The sequence below is a fragment of the Geotrypetes seraphini genome, chromosome 16 (assembly GCF_902459505.1).
Source record: "Geotrypetes seraphini chromosome 16, aGeoSer1.1, whole genome shotgun sequence".
Lineage (NCBI taxonomy): Eukaryota > Metazoa > Chordata > Amphibia > Gymnophiona > Dermophiidae > Geotrypetes > Geotrypetes seraphini.
In genome coordinates this window covers 9,210,120-9,229,539 of record NC_047099.1, presented here as the reverse complement: position 1 = coordinate 9,229,539, position 19,420 = coordinate 9,210,120, and the positions used below count along the sequence as shown (strand labels likewise).

Here is a 19,420-nt window from a genome sequence, read left to right as displayed (position 1 = left end):
TTGGGTGCATGAGTTTCCACCTCTGAAGACCACGTGGAAACCCTTTCTACATCGGTGTTTGGGATTAAAGAATCTACCGATCGTATATCTACTGAACTGCAAGACCTACAAGCGCAGGCGGAGGATCTTGAAAATCGATCCCGGCGCTGTAATCTGCATTTTAAAGGCATACCAGAGGTGGAGGCCTATCAGGACTGCAAAATGGTGGTGCAGGAGTATTACGAACAATTGTTGTGGGCTGATGGAGCAGACGTGCCGGATCTCATGCTTTTACTATGGGCACATTGTAGCCTGGGGCCAGCTAGAGGTCTGGGCACTAAGGATATTATCACTTGCTTTGGCGATTACAATATAAAGGAGTGTGTTTTGCAGGCGACCTTTCATTGGCAAGATCTGGTTGTGGGAGTATTTCAAGGATCTAGCATGGTCTAAGCTACAGAAATGCAAGGCCTTTAAAGAAGTCACCCATGCTTCTTTGCGTGCAGGTGGTCATAGGTTTCGCTTGCTATTTCCCTTTGGGGTGTGGTTGACTGTGAATGGAAGATCTAAGCGAGTGAGCACCGTTGCAGAAGCGTGGTTGGAGATGCAAGATCTGGGCTGCACGAACCTTTCTGAGATAGCAGTGACGTCTAGGCCGGGGGGTGGTGGGTGCTGTTCGTGGGCTTTTCTAGCTATTTGTGAGCCATCAAAGCCACTGTGTGGTTGTCTGTTGCCTTTGGCTCTCATCTTTTGTTCTAATATTAGACGATTTTATAGAATGTCTGTACTTTTAACCTTTTTGGCTTGAAGGGGGATGTCTATGTTGCTGGCAGTCTGTTGGGGATTCTGGGGTGCAATTTGTTTTCCATCAGTTTGGGAAGGGTTCGACTTCCCCGGGGTTTGTTGCTCTCCTCTGCACTACCTTGGGTAGGTAGAGGGCTGGGTACAGGTGCTGGGAGGGGAGTAACTCTGGGGTATTTTTGAAGGGTTTTGGGAAGCATTCGGTAGTACAATTTTAGAGAGAGCCCTCTCGTTCTCCCTACCTTGGAGAGGGTTAACAACCTGTCCTATCTACTAAGTCTATTCCCTTTAGCACTTTGAATGTTTTGATCATATCCCCTCTGAATCTCCTCTTTTCCGATTGGCTGATTAGACAGCTGTAGAACGCCTACAGCTGCCTAAAATCGGGACGCACTTTGTAGAATCAGGGCCTGAGTGAAGAAACATTTTCTTTTTCAACTTGTTTTAAATTGTACTAAATAGCTTCTTTTTGTGCCACCCCCCCCCCCAAGACCGTGTATTTTTGGAAAGAATATACAATCGATTTTAAAACTAGAGAACCTTTACCAGAACCAGAAGTATAGATGGAGCCAGGAAAACACCCCTAAAATCTCACCTTGGTTTCCAGGGCCAGATTAACTGTTAATCAGCCTGGGCAATCAGGGATGCTCAAAGCTCCACAGGAGACACACAGGGCAGGAAGGAAGTGCTTCTGTCCTAATGACTGCTCCCGCCTCCCTTTATAGCCTATTGGCTGGAATATCTGACCAATAGGCTACAGGAGGAAGAGAGAGCTACTGGAAGCAAAGATAAGCCACATCCTGCCTGCAGCTATCAGTGGGGTAAGTGAATCGCAAGAGGTTTTATTTCCCAGGAGAGAGAAGTCTGCAAAAAAGAAGAAGTGAGGGGGTGATGAAGGCAATCACTGAGAAGGAATGCTGCAAGAAACCGAATGGGGAGTAGGGCTGGGTGACTTCTCTATTTGTGCCTGAGTGCCTTTGAAGCAAAGGGCTGAGGATTCAAATCCTTTCATGAATAAATCAGAGAGAGAAAAGTATAGGGAACAGAAAAGTCAACTGAACAGTCAGTCGGTAAATGGTGACCTAGTTGAAGGTGCTCATGCTTTTGGAGCAAGGGACTGTGGGTTCAAAATTCTCTCTCTGATTCGATTTTAAAAATAGATAAAAGACATTTCTTCATTGAAAGGATTTGAACCCTCAGCCCTTTGCTCCAAAACCAGGAACAGCTTCCACTAGGACACCACTTACCCAGTGACTTTTGGCTCACCTTTTCTCTCCCTGTATTTCTTGTCTTGGCACTGCGTACGCCGGGTAACTCTTTAAAAATGATCAAACTTCAGAAAAGCAGTAAACACTTTTATTTTTACATGACCTGGACTGCAATTATAGACTCTGACTTCTAAATTGTTACCTGAATGCATTTAAAACACTGTTACCAGGAAAATTAACATCATTGAATCCTCAGCCTCTTCTCTTGGAGAGGTATTGGCCCTTACTGCTCAGTCTTCTGTTACTAACCCAACACACAATACTTGATCCAGCCAGGTTTTCACATCAAGAGTTTTTCGGAACTTATATTTATCCATTTCTGGGTGCAAATCCTATGAGTTGACACAAAAAGACATCAGAATAGAGTCTAATGTTGGCATAGAAGTACCAGAGGGATGGCTCAAACTCTTAAAAGTGCAGGATGTTGATAAAGGCTTCATCATTTAAAGATGTAGGTATGAAACCATACTTTCAAACTTTCTTTACTAATAGAAGGGATTTTAATTATGTTCAGAGTGTGTGTTTTGTTTATTTATAATTTAATATCTGCTCTTGAAATACATAAGATGCTGTTTGTACTCTGTATATGTTTGGCTCTGATTTATTGCATGACTTCTTGGACTATGAGAAAGGCAGTGCAGAGTGGAATTAAAGGATGAAACGGTGGCACAGATGAAGGTGATCGTTCATGTCCCAAGGCAAGGAAAGCGTCAGCATGCCTTGGAAAACAAAGGAGGCTCATTTCCACCTTGGTTTCCAGCTTTTCTTTGTGTACCTATTTTCACCCTTGGTTTTTTTTTACTCCAGCTTCATCTGGCTATGGCACACAGACGGTGCGACTATGCAAGGATGCCGTTAACAAAATATTGTACTGAATAGATATCATTTTTCCCTTAAATTTACAAGTTCAATACTGGGGGGGGGGGGGGTAATTTTTAGTTTATTATTTAACAATATAAGAATGATAGGGGTAAATTTTATCATATGATACATATGTTTTATATTTGCTATGGAAGGGTGGGGAGGGAGAGAGGGAGATAAGTTATATGATTTGGATTATTGCTGATTATTAAGTGTTCTATTTAATGTTAAAATGTTTTAACTCACTGTCACGCTTATTGTAAGTTTTAAAACGAATAAAGATTATCTATCTATCTATCTATCTATCTATAAAAAGACTCTCGCATCACAATTTGCTTGCATTGTTATTGGTCATGGAGAGAGTGTAGCACAACAAAGAAAAATGGGGAGACCCAATGATCCACAGTGAAAAAATTCACCGATGAGGTTTATTATAGGTCTGAGGACTTTATAACAGCACTGGCATTTCTGTGAGGAGACGGATGAGCTTGGGTGCTTGAGGGGGAAGATGTCCTGGGTTACTTTTTTTCCTATCTCCTTGCCATTTTTGGCTGTGCAGACATATGAAAAACAGAGGAGCAAGCTGAAGACGGAGCAAGAGGAGCTGAGCAAAGCAGCAAAAGAGTCGCAAGTGAAAGGCTTTCTGGAGAAATAAATGTCTGTCAGCAATCGTCTGAACCCTTTTACCGCAGTGTCGGGTACTGTGACTTAGAAAATTCAGACTATATCTTTCATGTTTGAAGCTGGCTTCGTATGTTGTCCAACATCCCGAGGGGTATCCCATATTTGTACACATGTAACATGGGCAAATTGGCTACGTAAAAATACACCCATTCATATAGTGTACAGGGGATGTATGCGGTACATAAAAATGTACGCATTCCATGCAAGAAAATATGGTACTTGGGCTTGTATTCTATGTGGCAATGAATCCCCTGCCTTAACAGAGCCTGATGTACAGAACTTACTTCTGCTTCTTTGCTCATTTTAACTCATCATTCCTCTTTATTTTCAATTTTTTCCAGATTGAAAATGGCCAGTGCAAAAGTCTGCTTTAGTCAGCGAAGAGCCTATCAATTCTAGCTTTTTGGGAGCAGTGTGTGTGCTTATGTAATATTTAGCTTACACCTTTTCAATAGTCGCTCAAAACAAGGTAACATAGTAAATGATGGCAGATAGAGACCCGAATGGTCCGTCCAGTCTGCCCAACCATCCACGCTCTATAAATTAATCATTTAATTTAAATGGTCCTTTTCCTTAGATATTTCTTGGCCAGAAACCCAGAGCTCTGCCTGGTAATGTGCTCAGGCTCTGAGTCTCTGTCAAAACTCTCTCCAGTCCATCTAAACCATCCCAGCCATTGAAGCCCATCCTCAACCATGCAAGTCTGCCCATTACTGGCCTTAGTTCTTCAATATATACCATTATTTTCTGATTAGAGATCTTCTGTGTTCATCCTATGCTTGTTTGAACTCTGTCACCGTTTTCCTCTCTACCACCTCCCTTGGGAGCGCATTCCATGCATCAATTACCCTCTCCGTAAAGAAGAATTTCCTAACATTATTCTTGAGTCTACCACCCCTCAACCTCAAATTATGACCTCTGGTTTTACCATTTTCCTTTCTCTGGAAAAGATTTTGTTCTACGTTAATACCTTTCAAGTATTTGAACGTCTGAATCATATCTCCCCTGTCCCTCCTTTCGTCTAGGGTATACATATTCAGGACTTCCAGTGTCTCCTCATATGTCTTTTGGCGAAAACCTCCTACCATTTTCATCACCTTTCTCTGGACCATATCAAATCTTTTTATATCCTTTGCCAGATACGGTCTCCAAAATTGAACATAATACTCCAAGTAGGGCCTCACCAACGACCCGTCCAAGGGTCTTTTTTCTACTGGCTATGCTTCTTTCTGCAACAGAGTAGACATGGCGGATGGTATGAATAACATGAAGAAAAACCTGGCGAAGCTTGATGAATGGTATGAAATTTGGCAGCTAAAATTTAATGCCAAGAAATGCAAGGTCATGTATTTCATCTGTGAAAACCAGAGGGAACGGTACAGTTTAGGGGGGTGAAGAACTTATGTCCAAGGTGGAAGAGGGGGACTTGGGTGTGATTATAAGTGATAATGTTAAGGTGGCCAAACAGGTTGAAAAGGAGATGGCGAAAGCTAGAAGGATGCTAGGGAGAGATATGGCCAGTAGGAAACAAGGGGGTATTGATGCTTTCACCTCCTCCAGCACCGGACACAACCGCCATCTTACATCAAGCAGTCACCGCCATGATAGGTGCCGAATTTCGTTAGAGTTCATGAGATTACGTACACATGCACAAGCTGCACTGTCTCCAATGGTTACCTTACGTTCTAGAACGTTGTCTGCCTCACTGCTGTAACCTCACGTTCCTGCATCTGTACGTGATTGTCCTCTCCACTCCACCTCACAATCGCATACAAATGCAGGAAAGCGCTTGCGTGATGTTACAGCAGTGAGGCGGGCAACGTTCCAAAACAATGGTAACATACCGAGGGCCTCAAAATAGTACTTGGTGGACCGCATGTGACCCGTGGGCCATGAGTTTGAGACCACTGGTCTAGATGTTCTGGCCCTTAGGACATCTCAATTTTTTGGCCATTTTTGAAAATCAAATCGTCCAAATGCAAAACGTCCTAAACAAGCACATTTGGGCATGGGAAGGGCCTGGCCACACACACATGCCAACAGAACACCTTAGGGGGCACTGCTGTGAACTTCACATAAAGGATGCCAGGTACACATTTCAGCATAACCCCCTTATGGTGTATGTTAAGCCCTCCAAAACTCCTCTAAAACCTACTATACCCACCTGTCTACCACCCCAATAGCCCTTATGGTTGCAGGTGTCACCTATATGGGTGGGCTCACAATTTCCATCATAAATCTACTGGGTAGGATGGGACCTGGACCTGGATCCCTGCTAGAGACTAAAATACCAACTGGTACTGGAAACCAAAACAACTTGAAACATTGCAAGCCTTTGAGTCCTGATACAGGCCTTTGCCCGAAACATGACTTCTGTCAAGTCACATTGTGATATCAAATAAAATGTTCCCATCCAATTCCATTGGTTGTCATCTCCTGTGCTGTGCTTTTAGGTGCTTAATTTATGCGGAGGATTTTTTTTGTCTCCTGTCATTGTCCCTCACTACACTGCCCACCAGAATACTCTAGACATTTGCTTGTCCCATAATATCTGCAGCTGTATTAGATGCTGGTGTGTACTCTTTCACATCTTTGGGGGGATGGCAAGGGGTCAGTGACCACTAGGGGAGTGTGGGGGATCATGCCACCATGCATCCAATGCTCATCTGGTTAGGTTGGGTCCCTTTTTGAATGATGCCCTGGATGTCTTCAAAAAGGTTTGATTATCCCTGCAAGATGTCCAGGTCCTAAGGCCTAAGGCTGGAAACATCCAAATTGGACTTAGCCATCCTTTTCAAAAATAGCTCTCACTGTGTAAAGATAAGACTGATTTTCATGCAGTCTGATTCAGTGGTCTGTGGTGATGATAGCCCAGAAGAAGTGATTTAACTGGACAAGAGCCGTTTCTGGCCTGTTAAATCGCTTTGAATTTTCAGGTTCCAGATTATTGGGCTTTTTTCACAGATGTACTGGCTGTTAGTAGGAATGTCAACCACCTGCTGCTTTTGAGATCCTCCATAGATTATAATCTCAAGAGGCCCAAATACTGTTTAAATTCATCCCTTCAGTGCATGTTGAAGAATCCTTTGGCCTGTAGCTGTTGGCAGAGCCGGCGATTCACAGGCGACCTATTCTCCAGAATTTCTAAAATTTGCGGTATCTATAAATTATATTGCGGTCATTTTCAGGAATATTTTTGGCATTTGGAAAGGAGAAAGGCAAACATTATCCATTTATGTGATGATCTCTCCGTATAGTGTGCAGTAAGTATCTCTCTCTGTTTGCATTCACCGTTATAGCTTACTCACCTTGTAATGTTCAGTCTTTTGATATGTGTTAAAATTTCATTCTGTAAATCTACTTTACTTACAGGGTAAAGCTGGGCAATAGCAAAGTATGACAGGCTGCTAAAAAGTTCTCAGCCCAACCAACAAAGTCGGGGCAGTCTCCATCGCGGACTTCCACTTAGGCCTGCGATTTTCCACTTTTTTTATTCCCTATTTTTCCAACGGAGTGAGAAAAAAAGTGGAAAATCGCTGGACTAAGTGGAAGCCCGCGATGGAGACTGCCCCGACTTTGTTGGTTGGGCTGAGAACTTTTCAGCGGCTCCTCATATTCGGATGTTATGTTATGGTCGCATCGTCTCTTTTCAACTTGTTTCTCAATTTATCTAAAGCGAGCGATCAACGCTAAACAAACCGTGAGCAGATCATCAAGTTTAAAATAGGCAGAACAGAGATCTTCCCGTCAAAAGACTAACCCCCTCTTTTACAAAGGTCCGCTATGCTTTTTAGCGTGCGTTAAAGACGCGCTAAGTGCTAACACATGCATGTTATCCTATGGACACGTTAGCCGTTAGCGCACGCTAAATCCGCACTAAAAATGCTTAATGCACTTTTGTGGGTTTTTTTGCTATATTCTTATTGGTATTTTCTTTAATTTGCTTCTGATGCTTTGTTCAAGGATTTTCTTTGATGTACACGTTTGGTTTCATAAGTTTGGTAAAGCAAGTTAAACAGCATAGGGCCTGACTCATTAACCTGCCCGAACGTGACCAATCCGTGTCCGATCCGTGGCAGGCCAACCAATTCACGAAGGGACGATAGTCAAATGGGGGCGATCGAAGGAACTCCTGCCCCCCCCCCCCACCGACAGTATGGATCACTGCTGAGTGATCCCAATGCATGCACAGACCATCTTCTTTGCCTGTAGATGGTCTGTGCCTGCGTTTGATGTCCGTGCTTTTTTATTTTTGTACTTTACTTTTACTTCTGAGCCTGTGGTTTTAACCCATGGGTTTAAAGTGGGTTAAAACCACGGACTTGTGCTGCAGGAGAGTCAGGGCTGAGCAGGGTGGCAAAAAGGCAGGAGAATTGGGGCTGAGCAGGGCGGCAAAAAGGCAGGAGAATCGGGGCTGAGCAGGGTGGCAAAAAGGCAGGAGAATCGGGGCTGAGCAGGGTGGCAAAAAGGCAGGAGAATCGGGGCTGAGCAGGGCGGCAAAAAGACAGGAGGATTGGGGCTAAGCAGGGTGGCAAAAAGGCAGGAGAATTGAGGCTGAGCAGGGCGGCAAAAAGGCAGGAGAATCGGGGCTGAGCAGGGGGCATGAGTAGGAGAATCGGGGCTGAGCAGGGTGGCAAAATGGCAGGAGAATCGGGGCTGAGAGCAGGGTTTTTGGTCCTCAGCAGTTGCTTGTTTTTGGATCGGCCAGCCCAGTTGGTGTGAGCAAATCTCGTCCTTCCTACTTTGCATGCCGTTTCCCCTCATTTGTATGCACGGATCGGAATCGGATCGGCACAGAGGTCAGTGAACAGGGTCAGAGGAAAATCAGGTCGCAAAAGGGTCGCAGACCGATCGGTTTGTTTAGTGAAGCTAGCCCATAGTCTCCGTCGAGGGCTAAACACTTACCCCCTCTTTTACTAAGGTGCGCTAACTGTTTTAGCGTACCCTAAAGGCTAATGTGGCCATTATAGTTTATGGCTAATATTTAACGCGTGCTAACACGGCTAGTTTGCCTTAGTAAAAGGATTCTTGTGTTGTATAATTTGCGCTTTTACCAAACTTTTCAAGTCACCCTCATATATTGTTAAATGCAAATAAAAAATACATTCAATTAATTGTCAGATTGGAAATGTACTGCAGGAGCCATCCTTTCTTAATTCCATAAATAAATTCTATTTCCTTTCAAAGAAAGAAATTCTTCCCTAGAAGAACTGTAGGATGATAAAAAATATCACTGATGGTTATTTTCCATGTAATGGAATAACATCTTGATTGAACTGATGAAAAGAGAGATGAAGGGAAGCGGAGGCTTCAAGTGGGAAAAGTGCTGATCTGAGAGTTTGGGATGGATAATTATGCAGAGTTTGCTCAGAACTATTCAGTTGGTTAAATAAACCCTTTAATCAAGCTTTAAAACTACCTTTTCATAAGCAGTTTAAAATGAAAGAAATGGTTATAATTGTGGGATGATTGTTTAGAAAAAGGGCACATGAGCAGAGAGTGACACGGTGACAAAATTCATCACCGTTCCCATCCCGTCTCATTCTTTAGTGTCTATCTCAGCCTTCTCCTACACCGGCATTCTTCAATGCAAGGCTTGAGGGTCAGTGGCTGGACCCACTAGTACTCTCATTCTTATGTGAGCCAAGTATAGGATAATGAGCCCATTGTGACATCACAGATGATTTTGGCTCTTAGGCATTGGTGGAAACCTTGAAAGAGACCTGGGAGTGATGTTGGACGCAACATTGAAGGCGTCGGCTCAGTGCGTCACAGCCTCAAGGAAAGTGAACAAAATGTTGGGTATCATTAAGAAGGGTATCACGACCAGGACGAAGGAAGTCATCCTGCCACTGTATCGTGCAATGGTGCGCCCGCACCTGGAGTATTGTGTCCAGTACTGGTCGCCGTAGCTCAAGAAGGACATGGCGGTACTTGAGAGAGTCCAGAGAAGAGCAACTAAGCTAATAAAGGGTATGGGAGACCTCTCATATACTGACAGACTGAAAAAGCTAGGGCTTTTCTCCCTGGAAAAGTGACGACTCAGGGGAGACATGATAGAAACCTTCAAGATCATGAAGGGCATAGAAAAAGTGGACAGGGACAGATTTTTCAAACTAAGGGGAACCACAAGTACAAGGGGACACTCGGAGAAATTGAAAGGGGAAAGGTTTAGAACAAATGCCAGGAAGTTCTTTTTCACCCAGAGGGTGGTGGATATATGGAATGCGCTGCCGGAGGATGTGATAGGCAGAAGTACGCTACAGGGCTTCAAAGAAGGTCTGGACAGGTACCTAGTGGACAAAGGGATTGAGGGGTACAGATAGGAGTAGAGGTAAGGTTATAGGGACAGGATTAGAGGTAAATTATAAAATTAGTCAGAGACCACTGTTCAGGCAGTGGGCCTGATGGGCCGCCGTGGGAGCGGACCGCTGGGCAGGATGGACCTCTGGTCTGCCCCAGCGAAGGCAACTTCTTATGTTCTTATGAATGAGGCATTATGACATCACAATATCTGCTCTGGAATGTTGCTACTCTTTGGGTTTCTGCCAGGTAGTTGGGACCTGGGTTGGCCACTGCTGGAAACAGGATATCGGGTTTGATGGACCTTCGGTCTTTTCCAGTGTGGCAATTCTTATTTTCTTATGTGAGTCGAGTATAGGACAATCGAGCCATTGTAACATCACTGATGAGTCTGGCTCTTAGGCATTGGGGGAATGAGGCATTATGACATCACAATTAGAGAATGATACGGTGACAAAATTCATCACCATTCCCGTCCCCGCGGGAAATAATCCCATGTCATTTTCTAGTGTTTATTTCAACCTCAGTCCTTCTACACCAACATTCTTCAAAGCAAAGCTTGTGGGTCAGTGGTTGTGGCCATTCATACTCTTGATTCTTCTCTCTCTCTCCTTAAAGAATGACATGAAGATGGTTTCCCTTGGTTATCCACGGGGACGGGAACGGTGATGAATTTTGTCACCGTGTCATTCTCTAGTCACAATCTCAGCTCTGGAATGTTGCTACTCTTTGGGTTTCTGCCAGGTACTTGGGACCTGGGTTGGCCATTGCTGGAAACAGAATTCCTGGGCTTGATGGACCTTCGGTCTGTCTCAGTATTGCAACTCTTATGTTCTTTAATCCTTATAAAGAATATTAATGTACTGCGTTCATCTGTCTCTTTTTATACACTCTTTCTATTTTCTCTTTCCCTGCAGTTGATGAAGTGGAAGGAATGGCCAACAGCAATGAAACCAGAGTCACAGAATTCATTCTCTTAGGACTTTCTGGCAATCCAGACATACAGATCGTTTACTTTGTACTATTTCTAGTCATGTACCTGCTCACCATGACAGGGAATTTTCTCATTGTGGTAACCATATATGTGGACCCTCAACTGCACTCTCCCATGTATTTCTTCCTCAGCAACCTGTCTTTCTTAGATTTGTCCTTTTCCACAGTCACTGTCCCCGGAACCCTCGCTAACTTTCTCTCCCAGAGCAAAACCATCTCTTTTAGGGACTGCGTCACTCAGTTTTTTTTTGTGCATTTCATTGGAGGTGCAGAATGCTTCCACCTGACCCTGATGGCTTACGACCGCTATGTTGCCATCTGCCGTCCTTTGCATTATACCACAATAATGAACAGACGCGTCTGTCTTCTACTGGTGGTATCTACATGGGCGGGTGGCTTCATTCATGCCTGCGCACAGTCATTTCCAATAGCTCAGCTCTCCTTCTGTGGTCCTAATGTGTTGGATCATTTCTTTTGCGACTCCCACACCTTATCTTTGCTGGCTTGCTCTGACACCTTTACCAGTGAGGTTGCCGATATAGCCAACAGTGGAACCTTAGCCCTTATTTGTTTCTTGGGAGTGTTCATATCTTATACCTACATCATCTCTACTATCTTAAAAATTCGCTCATCTGAGGGACGGCGGAAAGCCTTCTCTACCTGCGCCTCCCATTTCCTGGTGGTCATTTTGTTTTTCGGCCCCTGTGTCTTTCTCTACATGAGACCCTCAGTGGTATTTGCAGCTGACAAGCAGGTGTCCGTTTTTTACACCATCGTGACTCCTTTGTTGAACCCCTGCATTTATACTCTGAGGAGCGAGGAGGTAAAAAAAGCCATGAAAAGATTGGGAGGTAAAAAATCTTTTTGAGGGACAGGTACGAACTGATTTCCTGTCCATTTTAAAAAAAGAGACCGTCATGTATAGCAATCTCTGATTGATGCATGTTCTTTAATCCACTGTATTAAAATCGGATCCTTTTCTCTTTGGATAATATTTTTAATATAATTTCCATTGAAAGGTTTTTGAATTATACTGTTTTGAGTTAAAAATTCTTGTCATATCCATCCTGGAATCCAGGAACCTAGATGTATGTAAATGCATACTCATTAAACGTGTATTGTTTGTCTATTTTTTAAATTGTTCTTGAGACTTTTACTAAGGCCCTCTTTTGCTAAGGTGTGCTAACCGATTCGCGCACGCTGAACGCTAATGCGTGCATGTTAGTCTATGGACGTGTTAGCATTGAGCGAACGCTAATGTGATTAGCACACCTTTGTAAAAGAGGGGGGGTAAGGTGCGCTAAGCAATTAGCGCATGCAAACTGATTTAGCGCGTGCTAAATGCTAACATGACCATTATTATATGGACGCGTTAGTGTTTAGCGCGTGCAAAACCAACTCGCGCTTGCTAATCGGTTAGCGCATCTTCGTAAAAGAGGGAGTTAGTAACGATTTAGGCCCAGATTCTGTCAATGGCGCCGTTATCTGCGGCCGCCTTCAGAGAGGCCGCTGATCGCATGTCAATCACGTGACCGCGCCGTTTAGAGAATCGCGCCTCCGGCAAAGGGTTTTCAAGGCCTACATTTCCGGTGCCCACCTTTGACATGAATTGCGCCTCTGGAAGTGCCTACAGTGGCATTAGGCGCCAGCAGGTGGCTATGGAGGCACGATTCTGACACCGTTTTTGTAGGTGCCAGTAGGCACCTTGTAATTTCTCCTAAGTCCGCTTTTAAATGGCTTTTTAAACTTAACTTAGGCACTGATAGGTCATCTAACATAATATAACATAAATATTTACATCTGTACCATAGTACAGGTGGAACCTTGGTTTCCGAGCATAATTCGTTCCAAAAGCATGCTCGTAAACCAAAGTGCTTGTATATCAAAGCGAGTTTCCCCATAGAAAGTAAAGGAAACTCGCTTGATTCGTTCCACATCCCAAAATGACGACTCCCCCCCCACGAGGCCACTGGCGCTGCTCGCTTTTACCCCATCACATCCCAAAAAGACCCACCCACCCCCGAGGCCGGCATTGCCCTCCCCTGCCCGCAAGCTCCCCCCCGAGAAACGGCATCTCCCGCCTGCCCAAACCGAAACCCAAACCCTTTCTGCGATCTGGCACCCAGAGGATGTGCCGGTGTCGGAAGAGCCTGGCACTTGCCGCTGATCTCTGCTGGGCCGGGCCTTGAGCATCTGCGCATGCTCAAGGCCTTCTGGCTCCCGCTCTCTCCGATGCCGGTTCTCGGGGGTGGGGGATCGCAAATCGAGTCAACACTTGGTTTGTGAGGCACAACTTGCAAAACACTCGCAAACCGACTGCACTGTGAAGTTCTATTCGGTTTGCAAAAGCAAAATAATTTCAGTTAAGTGAAGTATTTTAATTACCTAAATATCTAGTGAACAGATATGTTTTCAAATGTCTCCTAAATAACTGATAGGCACTAGAAGTCATGATTAAAAGATTTAAATCCTTATCCCACGATACTGCTTGATAGGACAGAAGGCGATGATAGTATCTTTTGCATTTACACCCTTTAACAGATGGAGAAGTGAATAATACATGTGAACGTCTAGTGTATTAGCAAATGTGAACAAATCCACAAGATAATTAGGTGTAAGACTGAACAACACTTTATAACAAATGCAGCCAGTCTTGAACTGCACCACGGCCGCTATCGGCAGCCAATGCAATTTGCGAAATAAAAAGGAGTAATATGATCAAACTTTTTCAAATTGAAGATAAGTCAAACTGCTGCATTCTGGCCTAAGTTAAGATGCCATTTGTAGAATATAGGCCTTAGTTGTAGGACACTTTCCCCCTCTTTTACTAAGGTGCGCTAATTGAATTAGCACATGGAAATGCTAACGCGCCCATAAACTAACATGCGCACGCTAAATCAGGGGTGTCCAATCTTTTGGGCTTCCCTGGGCCGCACTGGCCGAAAAAAAAAATGTTTCTGGGGCCGCACAAATGCGCAAACGCTGCAGCAAGACAGAGGAGGGAGCCGGCAAGACGGTAAACACCCGGGGGCAGCAGAGGAAAACACTGCATCGCCCTCGACCGGGGCCACACAAAATACTTCACGGGGCCGCATGCGGCCCTCGGGCCACAGGTTGGACACTCCTGCGCTAAATCAATTAGCGTACCTTAGTAAAAGAGGACCTTTGTACATGTATTGATTAAATAAATGGTGGCTATTATATATTGACGTTGTTGCATTGATTATTGCAATGATTTTAAATGTGTGTATTTTCCTGATGTTTAACCCTTTAAAAAAAAACTATTGTAAACCTCTCTGAACTATGGCCCTCTTTTATTAAGGTGCGCTAAGTGTTATAGCACGCATTTAGTATGCCCTAAATATTAGCATGCACTAACCGCTAACGCGTCCATAGACCTACATGCACGCATTAGTGTTTCATATCTAGTGCACGCTAAAATGCGTAGAACACCTTAGTAAAAGGAGCCCTAAGTGGCTCGGTTGCCGGAGACATGGACACTGAGCACTTTTCAAAGAACGCACATCGCTCATAGAGTTATTGTATTACCAGCACCATCATTATTATGTACTATATTTTCTTTATATTTTTTTTTTCATTTTTGAGGAAGGACTATGCTGTGAGTGATTAGAACAAAATCTTTTCCAGAGAAAGGAAAATGGTAAAACCAGAGGACATAATTTGAGGTAGATTCAAGAGCGATGTTAGGAAATTCTACTTTACGGAGAGGGTGGTGGATGCCTGGAATGCGCTCCCGAGAGAGGTGGTGGAGAGGAAAACGGTGACTGAGTTCAAAGAAGCGTGGGATGAACACAGAGGATCTAGAAACAGAAAATAATATTAAATATTGAACTTAGGCCAATACTGAGCAGACTTGCATGGTCTGTGTCTGTATATGGCCGTTTGGGGGAGGATGGGCTGGAGAGGGCTTCAATGGCTGGGAGGGTGTAGATAGGCTGGAGTAGGTTTTGACGGAGATTTCGGCAGTTGGAACCCAAGCACAGTACCGGGTAGAGCTTTGAATTCTTGCCCAGAAATAGCTAAGAAGAAAAAAATTAAATGGAATCAGGTTGGGCAGACTGGATGGACCATTCGGGTCTTTATTTGCTGTAATCTACTATGTTACTATGTTATTATTATTAATATTCAATATTCAACTTTTAATTTTTAATCAGAAGTTTGACTTCAAAGATGGACTTAAGTCTTCAATAGGTGTCTGTAACAGCGCGAGTGGGGTTTGAGGTTGGGCTTGTGGCCAGACACCAGCACAAAAGCTAAAGGAAACTATTTATTAACTCAAAAATATTGAGTCCTGTTACTTCAGAGGGCCAGGAGTACAAGAAACGATCTCTTGGTTCAATAAACAAAAGTCCTGGCTTGCAACTGGTGACTGCCATGCCCCAAACAGAATCTGAAAAGGTCCTCGTTTTTTGGCCAATATTTGGCAGACATTATTAATTGGGTTCCTCAGGAAGAAGCAAAATGGGGCACCTCATTGAACCCTTGAAATTTGAGCTACTGTTAGTTGTCTGGACATTCATATACTGCCACAATAGCATTCCATGTCCTTTATTTTACCCTATCCATAGTTTGGAAGTTGCAGTTTGGAAAATGAATATTCAGGCTGAACGTCCATTTTTCATGTATTTTGGAACAAATCCGCTGATGTTCAACCTTTTTCGAAATACATCAGAAATAGACAACTATATGGGATATATTGATTTGGAAGTCCTTTCTAGAATATCATTTCATGTTTCCAGCTGGTGGCCTCTACAATGAGTAGCAAGTTTTGTGCACTCATTTATAGAGGGTTTAAAAAAAACCCCAAACAAACAAAAAACAAAAGGAATTGACCCCAAGATATCCACAGAGAAGAAAATCCAGAGAAAACCAAAAAAAGTCTGTGGAATGACGATGTTCCTAAATGGACTTTATTTGAAAGAGTCAAAGTTCCAAAGGTACACCAAAATCATCCACATAAAATAATTTCATCCACATAAAAATAAATTCATCCACATAAAAATAGGTTATCTACATAAAATCCTTAAAGGACCTAGTCCGCTAGGAATACAGGACCCAATACAGTCTGCGTTTCGACAAAAAGTCTTCTTCAGGGGTCCCTGGGGGTCCTATAAAAGTGAATACGTGGGAAACAATTGTGTGGTGAACCGGAAGTGAGACACTGCTTGCGTTTGCAATAGAAAAAGGACCCTCCTTATACATTTATCCTATAAACGCATGATATATCGCCCAATTAATGTCTATAATTATATATAATGAGCCTCATTACAAAAAGTGACGTGCTAGTGAAAAACTAAACACAGATTTGAAATCAGCATGAAAAATACTACAAAACCCACCCAACATTAACTCTGATGAAAATGATGTGTAATTAGCAGATCACTGTCCAAGGTACTGAAAAACAAAGCCAGAGAACAGGTCAGCACACAGATCATGATATTCTTTCCCCTTCATAAGTTGAAAATGCAATGACATGAGATATAAAGATATATTCTTTTTAATACTGTGCAGACTTATTGACATCCCAAAGTCAATATTGCTCATGAATAACCATATTGATTTAACAATTTGTAGGACAGTAGTCAATATCAGAGGAATGTTAAAAAAAATTGCATATTTTCTTCTACATAATATAATGTAACATAAAAATCCACTTGTATACTGCTATACCTTTCAGTTCAAAGCGGTTTACAGAGTAAATAAAGTTGTATGACAAATTATAAATTCACTACACTCAAATACAGTCCCCTAATGGGAAAGGTTATCACAAAATATTAATACTCACAATATTCCCATATATATGAAAAAGTGTATATCACTTATATACTAGAAAGTGTGTGTGTAGGAAGAGGCCTCAGTAACGGAGCCCACGCACAGTCGTATTCACAGACTGAGATATTCGGCGTGGTTGTGCTGCTCCCTGACTCCAATCATTGGCCTTCTTCCTATTTTTATCCGTGTATTCTATCTATAATAAATATACTAAAAGTAGATATTCTTATTGATATCATGTTTTTGTAACAGATTCTTACTTACTTTTGTATAACAAACTAACAGCAGTCTCCATAAAACTGAAAATGGCGACAGCCTCTATTTCAAGAGCTAGGCAACGTGATGACGTCAAACCGACTGACAGATTGTATTGAAGCGTAACTAATTGCCGTATTGGCAACAAAAGTGCAAACAAACTAAAGTAACAAATCAGAGTAGTTAATAAAAATGTATATAAGTGATATACACTTTTTCATATATATGGGAATATTGTGAGTATTAATATTTTGAAATTATAAATTCACACATTTATCAAATAAGTGTGTCTTCAGCATCTTTCTAAAGACCTGATAAGAACCAGAATTTTGTATTAGTTTACCAAAACTCTAATGCCAAGACGCTACCTGATAGGATAAATGTATAAGGAGGGTCCTTTTTCTATTGCAAACGCAAGCAGTGTCTCACTGCCGGTTCACCACACAATTGTTTCCCATGTATTCATCTTTATAGGACCCCCAGGGACCCCTGAAGAAGACTTTTTGTTGAAACGCAGACTGTATTGGGTCCTGTATCCCTAGTGGACTAGGTCCTTTAAGGCTTTTATGTGGATAACCTATTTTTATGTGGATGAATTTATTTTTATGTGGATGAAATTATTTTATGTGGATGATTTTGGTGTACCTTTGGAACTTTGACTCTTTCAAATAAAGTCCATTTAGGAACATCATCACTCCACAGAGATTTTTTGGTTTTCTCTGTTTTTTTTTAACATATAAATTGCCTTTCTGAGGTCCTAATGAAATAAAGTGTATTTTTGTGATGTTCACCCATTGTCAGTGTTAGCTTGCTCTAGCATCATTACCATTGAAACTGTGATCATTGAAAGTGGTTTAATGAATCCTTGCTTCCTGGTGTTACTTATATTTTACATAGGTATCATCTCTACCTTTCTAAAGATTTGATCTGCTGAGGGAAGGCACAAACCTATCTCCATTTGCATGCCTCACCTCATGGTGGTCCCTTTGTTCTTCAAGCCTGGTGTCTTCAACTACCTAAGACCCTCAGTGACATTTTCAGCTGGAGAGATGGCCTCCATTTTATATGAAAACTCAACAAAATCGGCAAATGATATGGGGAGAGGAGGACGCCTCTTCCCATATACTCAAGAAAAAGGGGGAATGAATGAAAAAAATGTGTATATAATTTATGCTCAGTGAACCTATGAGTGTAAGAGACTTCAGTATCGGGGAACTGTAGTACAATTGAATACTTTTAGTCAGTATCCCCTGGGCTAACAACTCTTATGAGGACTATTGGAGCCCAAGTGAGTTCGCCCGATACATCACCATGTCTCTGTTGTGTAAACTGCAAATCATTCCCCCTTTTTCTTGAGTATATGGGAAGAGGCGTCCTCCTCTCCCCATATCATTTGCCGATTTTGTTGACTTTCATTTCTAGATTGTGGCAACTGTTTTGGTTCTCCATTTTATATATCATGCAAACATCTTTGTGAAATCCCGTTACCACTCAGAAACAAGAAGTGAAAACAGCCATGAAGAGAATGAACAGCAGGAAAGATTTTCTTCAGAGAATACATAAACCCTGATTTCAGAAGAAACCAATTAAAAATATTAGCTTGAGTTTAATTGTTTATTTATAGGGCGTATAACTCTGTAAACCCTAAAGGAACACCTGATCTTGAGTTCATTGTAAGGATTCTTGGATGGGAGACTGCTGTGCACATAGGAAGGAATGCTGGCTGGGATTGAAATGGGATTGGACCACACAAAGGAAGAAAAAAGGAAGGAGTGGGCGGTTCCCATATATCTGTCTAGAATGGTAGAATGGTATGGGATAGAAATTTTATTAATAAAATAAATATACCCTTATGATGTATTATGCATGTTGAAATTAGTATAATAGATTATTATGACTCATTAATGATAAAGAATATACTTTGATTTGTAATGTTGAGGAAGGTGATGGAGAGGAAAACAGTGACATAGATATCATCTCTACTTTTCTACTCTGTCTTGAATCACCGGCGGCTGTTATAGGGGAAAACACCCTCCAGGGATTCAAGACAAAGTTAGACAAGTTCCTGCTGAACCAGAACGTATGCAGATAAGGCTAGACTCAATTAGGGCACTGGTCTTTGACCTGGGGGCCGCCGCGGGAGCGGACTGCTGGGCATGATGGACCAGTGGTCTGACCCAGCAGAATAAAAAAAAAGAGTTGGAATAACACAGAGGATCTTTAATCAGAAAATAATGGGTATAAATTGAAGAACTAAGGCCGGAACTGGGCAGACTTGCATGGTCTGTGTCCCATATATGGCTATTCAGTTTAGGATGGGCTGGGGAGGGCTTCAACGGAAACGTCAGTAATTTGCGATAGGCCAGAGTGAACCGAAGCACAGTACTGGGCAGACCTCTATGGTCTCTGGTCCAGAACTATCCAAGAAACAAGACAATATAATTTAATCATGAATTTATAATGAATGTACCGGTTGGGCAGAC

General features: G+C 42.5%; 1 protein-coding gene across 1 annotated transcript; it reads left to right on the top strand.

Moving 5' to 3' along the window:
• The first annotated feature begins 10,830 nt into the window (after nucleotides 1-10,830).
• On the top strand, nucleotides 10,831-15,347 carry LOC117350529 (olfactory receptor 1509-like). Its single transcript, XM_033924829.1, has 2 exons — nucleotides 10,831-11,740; nucleotides 15,298-15,347. The coding sequence occupies exons 1-2, from the start codon at nucleotides 10,831-10,833 to the stop codon at nucleotides 15,345-15,347; spliced, it is 960 nt and encodes a 319-aa protein (XP_033780720.1).
• Nucleotides 15,348-19,420: the final 4,073 nt, after the last annotated feature.

Excerpts from the sequence above, each read along its gene's own strand:
- LOC117350529 (XM_033924829.1), top strand. The coding sequence starts at position 10,831 with ATGGCCAACAGCAATGAAACCAGAGTCACAGAATTCATTCTCTTAGGA. Across the intron at positions 11,741-15,297 it reads AGCCATGAAAAGATTGGGAG|AATCTGAAAAGGTCCTCGTT; the intron begins GTAAAAAATCTT and ends TGCCCCAAACAG.